This window comes from Phyllopteryx taeniolatus, chromosome 4 (assembly GCF_024500385.1).
Source record: "Phyllopteryx taeniolatus isolate TA_2022b chromosome 4, UOR_Ptae_1.2, whole genome shotgun sequence".
Lineage (NCBI taxonomy): Eukaryota > Metazoa > Chordata > Actinopteri > Syngnathiformes > Syngnathidae > Phyllopteryx > Phyllopteryx taeniolatus.
In genome coordinates this window covers 25,071,675-25,086,579 of record NC_084505.1, presented here as the reverse complement: position 1 = coordinate 25,086,579, position 14,905 = coordinate 25,071,675, and the positions used below count along the sequence as shown (strand labels likewise).

At 39.0% G+C, this 14,905-nt stretch overlaps 1 protein-coding gene and 1 long non-coding RNA gene across 14 annotated transcripts in view; one reads left to right on the top strand and one right to left on the bottom strand.

The window, feature by feature from the left end:
* inpp4b (inositol polyphosphate-4-phosphatase type II B) overlaps positions 1–14,905 on the top strand; it is a 157,207-nt gene that overhangs the window by 110,370 nt on the left and 31,932 nt on the right. For all 13 annotated transcript variants that reach the window (XM_061770876.1, XM_061770878.1, XM_061770879.1 and 10 more), the window contains 3 exons: positions 2,291–2,421; positions 7,876–7,980; positions 9,850–9,958. In XM_061770876.1, the coding sequence (XP_061626860.1) occupies positions 2,291–2,421; positions 7,876–7,980; positions 9,850–9,958 (345 nt within the window). The remainder of the gene's footprint in view (positions 1–2,290; positions 2,422–7,875; positions 7,981–9,849; positions 9,959–14,905) is intronic.
* Positions 11,352–13,930, bottom strand: LOC133476897 (uncharacterized). Its single transcript, XR_009788174.1, has 3 exons — positions 13,563–13,930; positions 13,194–13,284; positions 11,352–12,190 (listed from the first exon to the last, which is right to left on the bottom strand). It is a non-coding gene; the product is annotated as an uncharacterized LOC133476897 (long non-coding RNA).

The following is a 14,905-nucleotide window of genomic DNA, read 5'->3' as shown; positions in this document are numbered from 1 at the left end:
GCACAAAAAAAAACAATATTAAACCACCACACTTATAACAAGAAACAAAGTAATAAAGTAATTTATTTTACTACAGTGACGGTGTGAATATGAGTGTGAATGGTTGTCCATGTCTATATGTGCCCTGCAACTGACTGGCGACCAGTTCAGGGTGTAGTCCGCCTTTTGCCCGAAGTCGGCTGGGATAGACTCCAGCGCCCCGTGACCCTAAACAGGATAAGCGGTGTTGAGAATGGATGGATGGAATTTCTTTTACTTTACATCTTATTGGACATTCACTAGATGATTTGATTTTAAAGATAGTCATTATTAGGAGTATTTTTCAAATGTTTAAAAAAATCTTTGTAATTTAATGTAAAGTAAATGTAATAGAATATCACCGTCCAACAAAATAGGAATCTCCACAATTTGAGATGTTTTTTGTTTTTTTTACTCCATAAAACGAAGCTATTCAGATTTTAAAAAGTGTAGGCTAATTATTATTTTTAGGGTGGGGGGGTGGATTATTTGATTTTATCATGCAAAATTCATAGTTTTAAACTGCATGGTTCCCTTCCCCTTAAAAGTCATTCACTGCCATTGACGGCTGACGATTCAAATATCCATGTTAAGATGGAGGACCGGCAGCGTTACGAAAAAGGGCTACACCTGAAGTTGCTCTAACTTCTGACCAAAACAACCCGAATTCATTTGGAGGTGTATCGTCTACTCAATAAATGGCATCCAATCAGCAGATCAGATTGATAATGTCAGCTTTCTCACATGCATATTGTTCATCTCTGCACACCTTGGCCCTCCTCAGGCAATAGCACTCTGATTAAACAGGCTGATAACCCCCCTCGCTCCGCGCCGTCCCTCGGCCTTATCACCCCGAGCAGATGTCCCTCTCTTATAATGCAAAATGACATCGGACTACTGTGGTTGGTTTAGTTTTAGGAAAACCCACACCATTCATAGTTGATAAGGATCTGAGCAGTACATCCAGCAGGGCCCTCTGCGTATAAACATCACGTAAATCATAAATCGTATAGAAATAAGGTACGCTACTGAAATAGGGCCGTTTTTCTCAAGCAAACACACGTCGCCTTTCATTTGAAGATGCACACAGAGCATACAACGTTTATGAAGCATAATTAATTTACTTTTGCTTTATTGAGTGTCTTTGGTTGGTTTAATTCCTTTGGGTGGTTTAGCTTTGATTAGTTTAGATATTTCTTGGTTGAGTGTCCTTGGTTAGTAGTTTTGCTGTTTCATTCTGGTTGGTTGAGTTTCTTTGGACTGTTTACTTTTTGTTTTTTCTAGTTTTTTGGGGGTGGCACAGTGGCTACCACATCCGCCTTAGTTCAGAGGTTGTGGGTTCAAATCTGGGTTTGTTTGGTTGATTTATTTCTGTTTTGTTTTGTTTTGGTGGACTGAGTTTCTTTGGTCTGTTTTATTCTGGTTAGTCCAGTTTCTTTAGCTGTTGTAATTTCTTTGTTCGGTTTAGTTTTGGTGTTTTTTTTCTTTAGTTGTTTTAGTGTCTTTGGTTGTCTATTTTGTTTAATTGGTTACATTTTATTTTTAGTTGGATTAGTATTTCAAGTTAAGTTTTGGTTGGTTCACTTTTAGTTGGTCTTAAGTGTGTGTGTGCGTAGGTGTGTGTGTGTCTTTCGTTGGTTGTTTCTTTGGTTGGTTTCATTACTTTGTTGTTTAGGGTTTTTCGGGTAGGTTTAGTTTCGCTTGTTTGGTTGGTTTAGTTTTTTGGCTAGTTTATTTTGTTTGGTTATTTTAGTTTTGGTTGGTCTAGTTTTGGTTGGTTTGGTTTCTTTAGTTGGTTTCATTTCGTTTGTTGTTAAGGCTTTTTTGGGTGGGTTTAGTTTTGCTTGATATAGCATCTTTAGTTGGCTTAGTTTCTTTGGTTTGTTGAGTTTTTTATTTTGGGGAATGTTTAGCTATTGTTGGTTTTAAGTGTATTGTTGGTTTAGTTTCTTTAGTTGGTTTAGTTTGCAGGGAATTAAGGGGATAAATTCACTGTCATATGGCAACAGTATATATGGTAACATTAGGACGCCTGCCGTAGGTACATGGAGATTCCGTGATTAAAAAATGTCAAGCATATAGTTATATGATCTCCAAGTTCAGTTTGTACTTTTAGTCACATTTTTACTGAAAAGTTTGCTGGAACTCCACTTTTGGCGCATTCCACTGTGTTTTTCTTTTTCTTCAGGTTCTGTTTAATGATTGCACAGACATGGAACACCAACAGAGAGTAACCATGCGGGGTTCCTTGCAAATGTGTGTTTTTCTGCAGGGTGCAGGATCTGAAGGAGCTGGGGGAACTTTCTCCACACTGGGACAACTTACGGAAGGAGGTGATAACACGATACGGCGACATCATCAGCTCCTACCAGGAGACGCTAGCTGAAATGGAGAAAATTACTGGTAAGAATTATTTGTATGTTTTTGTTGTCGTTCGCATCAGTCAGGCACAAAGGCCGCATAGCGACAATCCTTTCAAAGGCAGCCAAAATGCGCGGCCTGTCCTTGGCTCCGGAGCGTCCTCTTCCTCCGATCTCTTCGTATGAGATTTTCTCCAATATATGTAAATTTACTTTTTTTGCTGCTCTTATCGTCATTTGTCCTTGGAAGTATGTGTGCTCTCATTGAAATGCAGCGGCGCTCCTCCGGCGCAGCTACACAGCTTATAGGCAGCAGTGCTACGCTCACCAAGGACCGCTACGGAGCTTACCAATTAACCAGTGGGGAAATTGTCCTTTCTGTCTTTGGAACTAATCACTCTTGGTAGCAAAGTTGACAATTCAATGTACAGACATTGATGTCTCTGATGAAAACCTTGTATGTCCACGTAATTAAAACAAGAGGATAAGCGGTACTGAAAATGGATGGATGGATGGATTTTCTGGAAGCTCCTGCAATCACTGCCAAAAGTGTGCTGTGAAACAATGAAAACACATGGTTTAGTTATTTTGTTAGTTTAGTTTCTTAGGTTGGTTTGGGTTCTCTGTTTTAGTTTTTATTTCGGTTCCTCTGGTTGGTTTAGTTTTTCTGTAGGTTTAGTTCCTTTTCTTGGTTGCGTTTCTTTGGTTGGTAAAGTTGTGGTCGGTGTCGTTTGGGTTGAGTTAGTTTCTTTGGTTGTTTTATTTTAGGTTGGTTCAGTTTTAGTTGGTTTAGCTCCTTTGGTTGGTTTAGTTCCTTTGGTTGAATTATTTTTGGGGGGGTTGGTTTAGTTTGGGTTTGTTTAGTTTCTTTGATTGGTTTAGTGTCTATGAGTGGTTACATTTTGGTTCGTTTTGTTTCTTTGGTTGGTTTAGTTTTGGTTTGTGTAGCTTCTATGGTTGAATTAGTTTTGTTTGTATTGTTTTGGTTGGTTTCTTGGCGGCACGGTGAGCGACTGCTTAGCACATCTGCCTCACAGTTCTGAGGACCTGGGTTCGCCTGTGTGGAGTTTGCATGTTCTCCCCGTGCCTGCGTGACTTTTCTCCGGGTACCCCAGTTTCCTCCCACATTCCAAAAACATGCACGGTAGGTTAATTGAAGACTCTAAATTGTCTACAGGTCTGAATGTGAGTGCGAATGGTTGTTTGTTTAAATGTGCCTTGCGATTGGCTAGCAACCAGTGCAGGGTGTACCCTGCCTCCTGCCCACAGTTAGATGCGATAGGATCCAGCACGACAGCAACCCTAGTGAGGATAAGCGGTGTAGAAAATGGATGGATGGATGGTTGGTTGGTTTCTTTTCCCTTGGTTTAGTATCATACAAACTATGGACGAGACCAAAAATCGATCACCATTTAAAATCATTTATCAGTTAGCAATGGTGGTGTGCTTGTGCTAAAAACTATATATATTAAAATACACCAAAAAATATAATTCAGAAAATATAGAAAATAAAATAGCCATAACAAAAATATCAAAACATAGCAAAAATGTTCATTTTCATCCTTTCAAAATATCTTTCATTTTAAACTCAGGAAATAATCGTAGTAAATACACTTTTCCTAATTTAAAAAAATGTCAGGTCCAAACAACAAAAATAAAATGAAATGAAAATTGAGCCACTTAGAACGAGGGTGGGCAAACTCAGTTTTTGTCATTTTGCAGGAGGGTGCTTTAAATTGTCATTTAAATATCACTGCAATGCGATCTTGTGGTTTATATCTTGGCAATTAATATGGCAATGATTACTCTTTTTCTGGATACTTGTTATTACAAACATTTGGATTTTCCTCATATTTTGGCATTGAGATATAAAGACACTTTAATCCACAACTGTGGTTCTGACATCATCTTCGGGTTCATAGGTTGGATCTCGGGCAGTATCATTTAGGTTGCCTGAAAGAAAGGCAACAAAGTGGCATTAAAATTTAGTGCAATAGTGGTCTTAAGTTGAAACATCCGTCAAATCTATCAAGATTTTATAGAAAGGTGGTGAATAACATTCACTTATACTAAAATGTAGATCCACTGGCACGCAAGCGAAAGCACTACTTACTTTCTGAGTCTTGGATCAATCTTTGAAGCTCAGTTCCTTGGATGTTGGGCCATTGTTGCACTGATGAATCAGGAGAAGTGCTGAGTGCAATAGTGTGTCGTCGTCGTCGTCCCCCCCCCCCCCCCCCCCCCCCATGACAAAATTGGAACTAAACCTTGATCTTGACCAGTAGTTACTATTTCTGCACTTAACTTCCAAATGACTAAAACTTTGTTAAAAATGACAACAATTTTGTTAGCCCCCTGTAGTTCTCAGTGGCTCAATTAAAAGTCATAAAACCAAAGCAACATTTTCTCACATGCATAAGCGCCCTCTTAAAAAAAAAAAAAAAAAGGAAAAATGATGAACTCTTGATGGGAATTGGCATGAATACCAATAACTTTTATTCCACTCTCGTCCCCCTTAATGACTTATTAGATTCCACTGCTTTTTTTTTTCTTTCATCCCTCTGCTGATGAGCAATGAAGACTGCTAATGTGCGCCCAGGGCTCCGACGAAGGCACTCGCGGGCAAAGGCGTTGCGGCGTCGTTCTTCTGTACTTCCTGACAGAGGTCGCATGTGTGGCCCACATCTGTCTGAGGTAGGCGGACGAGCCTCTGCGTTGTGATCTAGTCCGATGTGAAGCGAATGCGATGATGGCGACGTTGCTAGACAACACGCGTGGGTGAGCTGCACATTAATTATTGATAGCTAATGTGGAGACATGCAAAGTGGAGTCAACATGAGAAAATCAGCAGAGGCAATAAGATGATTAGCGCAATGATAAAAACAACTGCTTAAATGTGAGACCTTATCCACATTTCGAACAATTTTTATGTGCATTTGATATGAAAAAAATCTTTACACCCCTGTTCAAATGCTTGTTTTTGTTGTGTAAAAAAATGAGACCAAGATAAATAATGTCAAAACTTTTTCCACCAATAATAACAAAATCTCCCTAACACGAGGGATAATGGGTTATGGTCCAATGAAACCAAGGTTGACCTTTTTGACCATAATTCCAAAGGTAAGCACAGCTCTCATCACCAGAAGAAAACCATAATTAGAGACCCTTTAAATGGTGGAGGGTGTGTGCTGACTCTCATGTACCTTTTGCGTGATTGGTTAATTCTGAACATTTCCACATCCCTAGTTATAAGAGGGTGTGCACACTTGTGCAACCACATTATCCTAGTTGTTATTTTATTTCCTCAGCTGTACAGGTTATAGATCACATTAATGGTGGGAAAAAATGTAAATGATTTTTATCTTGGTACTGGTTTGGTCATTTCTCTCTCGCGGGCTTCGCATCTGCCATCCACCATGCAATGTTTTATTGTCTGCCGGCGTGTGACGATCACGTCAATTTAATTTAATCCAGCAACATTTAGCATCTCTATCATTAAAAGTGCTAAATATAACATACACATCTATATAAAGTATGCCACACTTAAATTCAATGTGCTTTTTCCCAGTATCGATTAAATCGATTGATTCCCTTTTAAAACGATGTAAGATCGTTATGTCGTCCGCAAGCACAGATCAATGTGGTTGGATCGTTGGAATATAAATCGATATGATGTAGTAGATCAATCATTACACCCCTAATAAATATGTGCTGTATGTATTATAACTTTAAAACCTTAATTGTAATTATAATTTGTTTATATTATTAGTGTTATTATTTGTCATTATTTATTGTAAATAGATTTTTTTGTAATTTATTTTCTATTCTTATTATTAACTTTCATTTTATGTATTATCATTAAGATTGGTAGTATTGTACAGTATACTAGTCTTTTTTTGTTCTTTTTTTATCGGTATTGCTTTTTTTTCTTTACTATAATCATGATCCCTCCTATTTTTTTAATGAACCAGTTCCACGTGATTCATCAAACACTGAATGAATTGAATAATTCTTTCTGTCTTGAACTGAAGTACAATCGTGTGGACATGTTATATGAGGTAAGCTCTTTAAAATTCATTTTTTTGCCCCCGTGTTCTACCAAGTCAGATGTGTTCACACATGCAGCACAGCAGGAGAGTGAAGAAGACGACGACGAAGAAGAAGAAAATGCCTGTCAACCGTCACTTACAAGTCGCTCCCCCCCTCCCACGCACGCACGCACACGCACGCACACACACTCACACACACACACACACTACCCAATCTCAGAGGGGGACCCAATCAGAGCAAGAAAAGAGCAAAGAAATGACATAAAAGAATTAAGTGTAGGCCAGATGTCAGCCTGCGTTTGCATTGGGCCCGGCTGTCTGCACACCTGGGCCGGCAGATGGACCTTGATGTGGCTAAGTCATCCGAGCTCGGCGAGTCAGCAGCTTCATCAGCAGCTTCGTCTGCGCTCTGCACTTGGCCCCACCATTAGCATTGGCCTTTTATTAAAGCGTCGTATGCAAATGTGCTGACTCAGGCGGGATTTTCAGAGTGAAAAGTAATCGTTTTGGTTCGGCTGCGTCCCAGCAACAACACAGTACAACGCTCCCGTTTTTTGGGATATTATTATTAAAAAAAAATTTTTACGAACAGATTTGTATTTTGCTCTAAAACAATCATATTTCTCGTCAAAATACATTTTTGGTAAGGTTTTTTCCTAATTTTTCAATTGTTTTTGTTCTCTAATATCTATCTTTGTCAAATAATTTTGTATTTTTTCCTAATATTTTCTTTTTTTTAAATATTTGTTTTTTATTGTCAAATGTTATTTTCGTGTAAAATGTTGTTTTTTTTCACATAGTGTTTTGGTACCTCTTTAGTATTTTTTTATATTTTTCCTTGGCTTTTCATATATTTCATCTAATTTGTATTTTTAATTTCTAATACATTCATGTATTATTCCCTTCTAATAATTTTGTTCTTCTTTAGTTTTTGATCTAGTATTTGTGCATTTTTGGTTAAATATGTATGTTTTTCATATAACATTTTTCTACTTACTTTTCTACTACTTGTCATACTTTTGTATTTTATTTTCAAATGTGTCTATTTTTGTCATATTTTATAAGCAATGCTAATGTTTGTTTATTTCTAACATTTGTGTATTTCTAATATTTGCATATTTTACATTTAATGTATAATTTCTTTTTGAGCTAATGTATTTATTTGGGCTTTTAGCTCTCATTAGATTGTGCAAGTGTACCGACTTGTGTTTTGACTTGTGCCACTCCCGTTAGCAAATCCCCGACGTATTTCTGTGAACAATATATTCTACTGATAACGATAATTTTGATCACGTTAACAGGGTTATGCAATTTTTATACTGTTAAATCTCTATATCCGAAATTCCTGCTGGAATGCGGAGCAAGCCTTGGATAGTCCTGATGCTGTGTGTTATCTGGCCTTGTGGCTTAACACTGTGTGTGTATTTGTGTGTTTACGTGTTTTTCAGGCCCGTCCTTCAAGCCGAGTTGCTGCAAAGCCCAGAAATCCCTGGAATTCCTCCCAATCAACCTGCACACTCAGAGGATGAGGGTGACGTGCCCCAGAAAGACAGGTCGGTCCAGCCTCGCTCATGTTTATTTATTAGTTGCTTTATTGACTTTCCAGCTGCTTCAAAAGCATCACCTCACTTCGCTCCGCCGCTTTTAATTGAGAGCGTAACCTCGGAACAAAACCAGCGGGCGTTGTCTGTCGGAAGGCGCTTTTTATGCCCATGCCCTAGCTTGTGGAGTTATTAGTGTTTTGAGTTTTATGGCAAGTCAACAAACTAAGCGTCGCCCATATTCAGTAACCTAAACTAAAATTCTCCGCAGTTTACTGTGGCCCATCTGTTGAGTGCACTGTACATGGGTCAAATTTGGTTGCAATCAGACAAAATCTCGATGACAAATTTGTCATTAAAGAAAGCCTGGAAATTCCAAACTGATCCTAAAATGGCCGACCTAAGGTTCTTGACACTTTTTTGTGGGTCTACTCATGAAAGACAAATTTTAAAAAACTGAAGGAGACCCCTACCGAATGTAAATATTCCCGTCAATTGTGAGAATAGGCGGTCAGTGTTTTGTTTTTTTTGTTTTGTTTTTTTTAGATTTTAATGGTACAGTCTGTTCAAAAATGACTTTAAGAAAACAAGAGTGTCCTTAGGTGTCATATTTCCGGGGGACACAAACGAGCACAGACGGTGTCATTGTGTCCTGATTGCACTTCGCTGTACTTTCTTTACTGTGGGAGAACCCAATTAACAGCGAGTCGGACGTCTGGAAAGCCCATAGGGGAGGCAGACATGAAAAGAAGTGTGATGGGTATCAAGTGCCACGCGGCCCCGACTCAACGGGGATGATTAATGGAAGTGGGTTGGAGCAAAGTCACAGAGCGCCCCACAAAACCACACGTCTCAAACTACTATGGTTTTCTTGGCAACGAGAATAAGGGTCAGGGTCTTCTAGTCACAGAGCCGTATCAGTGGTTGTGAAATGTTCTATAATACTGTCATAAACACTGGGGGGGAAAAAACACCAAGAACACATTGTCATTTGAGATTATCTCTTGCAAGAAATGGGAAAAATTGTACCGCAGAACCACAAAATGCACTGTCCATGTGAGGGAGTGAGAGAAGGGACAAAGGCTTGCTATAATTACCAAAAGTCAATTAGTCAAAAGTAAATGACAACCCCCAAAAGGGGTTTGTATTTGTCACAATGTCACAAGATGCAGTAATGCACGTAAAACAGAGAGGATCATTAAAAAAAGTCTCCAGAAGTTTAAATGTCTTTATGATTTCCTGTCGTCTGAAACAACATAGACAAAGAATAACCAGCAAAGCATTAACACCATGCATCTAGCATGTACGCAATCATGAACCCATGTTACATAAATCTTCAGACGTTAAATTGTTCAACACAAACCACCTTCACAGGAGGCTTATCAATAATAGTATGTAACATACTATCCTAAATAACACGCTAGCACAAACTCACATGACATCACACACTGGCAAACAAACATGCGCACTGGCATTTAATATGAACAGTTTTAGTTATTATCTCACCTTTTGGCATTTACCCACAATAATAGACAGAGACAAATTAGGCGGGTTTTTCAGCGAATAACAAAGCATAGGTTCGACAGAAAAATCTGTGAATAGGCAAACTGGCTAAAGCCAAACCAAGAATATGCGAGGGTTCACTTCATAGCATATGAAAATAACTGTGATCTCGGTGACTCCACTCTTCAACCCTGCAACACATGCAACTAATGTCATAGCACATAAGGGGAATATTTGTTGTCATGTCAAGTGGGCGAGAAGTTCCCGAAGCAGTCGCCTGGCATATTAATGAGCACTTTTTGTCACAAACAATTCTCTATACAGTTTATGCGCACGAAGAAGAACGCACTTGACTCTGTGTCACTCTATCTTTTGCAGACGCGTCGTACGACATTGTCACGGCGGGCGCACCCGCTGCACACTTCCAGGGCTTCAAGAGCGGCGGTCTGCAGCGTCTCCTCAGCAGATACGAAGCTGAGAAGAAAAGGTAAGGCCAGCCTGCGGATGCATGGATTATTCAGATTTTTTTTTTCTCCTTCTTCAATTTTAACTTTCAAAACAAAATTTCCCTCTTGAGATCAATTTTAAGCCCTGTTCATCACAGAGGATACCTTCCCGACCCATCCACGATAGATAGATAGATGCACATACGCAGTACGGAGAGACTGTATTCTTTTTTTTCATATATATATATAGTTTTATCCCTCCACCCACTTTGAACACATTTAAACGTTTAAAGTATTCCGTCTTTCCGAAAGAGCACCAAAAACAGAAATTGCTGGCTTTTTAAGCAAATGTAACACGAATATGCGGGGTATAACTATAGTTCATTTCGTTTGTAAATAAATGTCACACGTCTTTTTTTAACATTACCTTGTTCGTTATAGAAGTATAAAAAGGGACCAACAAATTTAATGTAAAACATAACATGTAGAAATCTCACTTTTGACCACAAGTGACAAGCATAGGGGAGTCCTATGCACTAACAAAGTTCTTTGCTCACAAAAAGTTGATCAATGCTGGGCCCTGACGAGAGTCTTATAAAGCTTACAAGAACGGGAACAAAAAATGATTACCCGGTTTTTCATGGTGACTCCTTGACATGAAATTGGGTGTCTGTCATGACAGGATGCACAAAAAAAAATGTGTAAAGGATATCACCACATGGGTTCAAAAAAAGTAAAAATAATCCATTTTTACAATGCATGATTTTGCTTCTACCCATATGATCAAAACATGAAGTATTATCTGTATTTTGTTAGTTTTTTCAAAGAATTATTCTGTAGTTAAGCACTTTATTTGAACACATAATACTTTCTTTTTATTTACTTGCTCTTATTTTGAAATTCACAAGCCCACTTTTATTGAGTAAATGAGAAAACACAGTTGTGCTCATATGTTTGATTACCGAGGCAGAATTTGTAAGATGTGTACAATTATTTTAAGAATACATGAAGGACCATGCAAAACACATTTAATTGTATTTTAATGAGTTTCACATTAAACTGTCAAGCATTATCATCAAACAAAACATAACCATAAAGAAATTAATGATGGTTGTTGTTCAGTCATCAGTCCATCCATTTTCTAAGCCGCTTCTCCTCACTAGGGTCGCGGGCGTGCTGGAGCCTATCCCAGCTATCATCGGGTTGCCAGCCAATCGCAGGGCACATACAAACAAACAAACATTCGCACTCACAGTCACACCTACGGGCAATTGAGCGTCTCCAATTAATGCATGTTTTTGGGATGTGGGAGGAAACCGGAGTGCCCGGAGAAAACCCACGCAGGCACGGGGAGAACATGCAAACTCCACACAGGTGGGGACGGGGATTGAACCCAGGTCCTCAGAACTGTGAGGCTGACGCTCTATCCAGTCGCCCACCGTGCCGCCTCAGTCATCAGTTGTATTTAAAAAATAAATAAATAAATAAATAAAAGAAAATCTCACAAATTCTACCTGGGTATGTAAACTTATGAGCACAATTGTACATATATGCAGTCATATGTACCCCTGTCATATTGGAATGAAAGTGTAGTCTACACCTTTTTCATAACCTCTAGGTGGCATACTAGAATACAAGTGTATAACTTGTAGGGAGCGGTAGCATAGTGGAATGAAAGTGTACAGCTTTTTCAAAACCTCTAGATGGCGGCATACATTTATAAAATGTGAAAGTCTTTTTCATTTTCTCTTATACCTATGTATAATGCGCACTATTGACTTTTGGTAAAGAAAATGTGCATTATACATGACAAATGTGCATTATACATGACAAATTACGGTATTTGTTTGAAGCAGCCATTTTGGGGGAATTCCAGGCCTTGCACTTTGAGTCGCACCCATTAAACCCACTGTGAGTGCAACCAGTAAAACAGTATCGTGGGCCCAAGAGGTTTCGCCAGACTGTTTTCCTCAGCGTTTATTTATTCTTTTTAAAAGCATCTCCACGACCCAAAGCTAAATCTGTCTAAGGTGTGGCCACCAATGTGATTTCCTCAAACCTGAAAGATGAGTGCTCCTGGCCCATTTGGACGCAGAAGCGAGCCATGTGTCGCCATCGTTCCCTGTGTGGTCACTTGAATGATACCAGAAAAAAATGAAGGGTGATTTTAATTTTTTTTTTCCCGCTGCTCAAGCTCCCCGTAGATTGCAAAGCCATTACAGTCCATGCCAGATCCAATTAGTGGTGGAGTTTGCAGCAGCACCAAGAGTGGACTGCAAGAAAATGGATGCAGAAAAGCGCTTTTTTTAAAAATAATAATAATAATTTTAAATGAAACAAAAATGAAGACTTCTTTATGCTAAAGCGCACACGTGATGGTCAGTCCTATCTCCTAGCGTAGCATTACGCTGATAAAATGAGCATATTGTTAGGAGTCCATTGAAGTGAAAAGGAGAGATTAGACTTGAGACACAATCCTCCAAGGATATAAAGCTTTTTGTTTCATATTTGACTTGGCTAATGACTCGCTGTAGCTTAAAAAACGTTCCAATTTTCCACTAGGCTAGCTGCTGAGAGCCCGGCGTTTCACCTTATCCACCTTCTGACGCGCCCCGTTTGTCAGTCCTCTTCATAAGTACGACTTAATGTTGTTCCCCCTCAGTTCCGCTCTAATGGACCCTTGTCCGACTCTGCTTTTTGTACACCTCGCTAAATATATTTAGGGACACCGCTTTAACAGATGAAATTGTGTCGTTTGAAGGACTACATTTGGACCTTAATCTTCCGTTGTTCGTTAAGGCTCAGTTGAAAGAAATACAAATATTACTCCTCATTGCCATCTTGTTGCCAAGGAACTATGTCCAAGTGAATTGAGGTGCTTTATTTTGGCAAAAGTAGTCCTTTGCCACCATCTTGTGGCATCTTGGTGCCAAGGAACTATGTTAAGTGAGTTGAGGAATTTAATTTAGACAAAAGTAGCGTTTTCTCATCATCTTGCAGCATCTATTGTAATAATGATAATAATCATTATTATAAATCCTCTAGTGTGGGTGTTAATTACTGACGGATTTTCGCTTTTCGCGGCAACGTTTGGTATTAGATTTTGTATATATGTGTATTATCGTGATAGCATCAGGCTTGACCTTTTTTGTGCCATGGACGGGTTTCACGCAAGGCAATATTTTAGTGGACTGGCATATAAACAGTTGGAAATAAATGATTAAAACTCCAAATCACCATTACGATGAATGTAGTTGTTGTAATTTGTGCACTTACTTTGTACAATGTCCAGTACAATCCCACTTTGGAGTAATGGGAGACAATGACACCAGAATCATTACAAAACTTTTTCCACCATTGAATTGACCTAGAAATTGTACAATGCAAATAAAAAACAGAATTAGTTTTTCCTCAATTGCTAAGACATATTTTTTTAACCCATCTGTCAGTTTTCTCTAAACAGTAATCATAAAACCCATACAAACACACACATACACGTGTGTGTGTGTGTGTGTGTATGTACAGTATGTACTAGGTTAACAAATAGCCAATAATGGAAAAAACTGATGTATTGAAACACCCATTTGTGTACAGAACTGTATTGAGTCACAGTGTAAACATATATGCAATGAAAAAACTAATTACCTGTTCACGTGTCTCAATCTTTAGTCTAAGGTGAAATCAGTGAATCTGCTTCGGTTGGGCTCCACTCGCTGCCTTTCCTCTTCCCTCATTGGTAAACCAAGGAAAAGAACATGGTCTACGAAAGTTGCCCGTATTTCACGTGAAATACGTAATTGTTCTTTGTCTTATGCCCCCTCTCTGGACCACCTCTTACGTCGACTCTGCCTTTGTTTCTCTGATTATTTCTATCCGTAGTGAAACATCAACAATCAGTGCTGACTGAACTGGCTTAATGTACAACCCCAATTCCAATGAAGTTGGGACGTTGTGTTAAACATAAATAAAAACAGAATACAATGATTTGCAAATCATGTTCAACCTATATTTAATTGAATACACTACAAAGACAAGATATTTAATGTTCAAACTGATAGCCTTTATTGTTTTTATCAAATAATCATTAACTTGGAATTTTTTTGGCTGGGACAGGTGGCAAAAAAGACTGAGAAAGTTGAGGAATGCTCATCAAACACCTGTTTGGAACATCCCACAGGTGAACAGGCTCTTTGGGAACAGGTGGGTGCCATGATTGGGTAGAAAAGGAGCTTCCCTGAATTGCTCAGTCATTCACAAGTAAAGATGGGGCGAGGTTCACCTCTTTCTGAACAAGTGTGTGAGAAAATAATACAAACGTTTAAGGACAATGTTCCTCAACGTACAATTTCAAGGAATTTAGGGATTTCTTCATCTACGGTCCATAATATCATCAAAAGGTTCAGAGAATCTGGAGAAATCACTGCATGTAAGCGGCAAGGCCGAAAACCAATATTGAATGCCCGTGACCTTCGATCCCTCAGGCGGCACTGCATCAAAAACCGACATCAATGTGTAAAGGATATCACCACATGGGCTAAGGAACACTTCAGAAAACCAGTCTCAGTAAATACAGTTCGGCGCTACATCCGTAAGTGCAACTTGAAACTCTACTATGCAAAGCAAAAGCCATTTATCAACAACACCCAGAAACGTCGCCGGCATTTCTGGACCCGAGCTCATCTAAGATGGACTGATGCAAAGTGGAAAAGTGTGCAGTGGTCCGACGAGTCCACATTTCTAATTGTTTTTGGAAATTGTGGACGTCGTGTCCTCCGGGCCAAAGAGGAAAAGAACCATCTGGACTGTTATGGACGCAAAGTTCAAAAGCCAGCATCTGTGATGGTATGGGGCTGTGTTCGTGCCAATGGCATGGGTAACTTACACATCTGTGAAGGCACCATTAATGCTGAAAGGTACATACAGGTTTTGGAGAAACATATGCAGCCATCCAAGCAACGTCTTTTTCATGGATGCCGCGCTTATTTCAG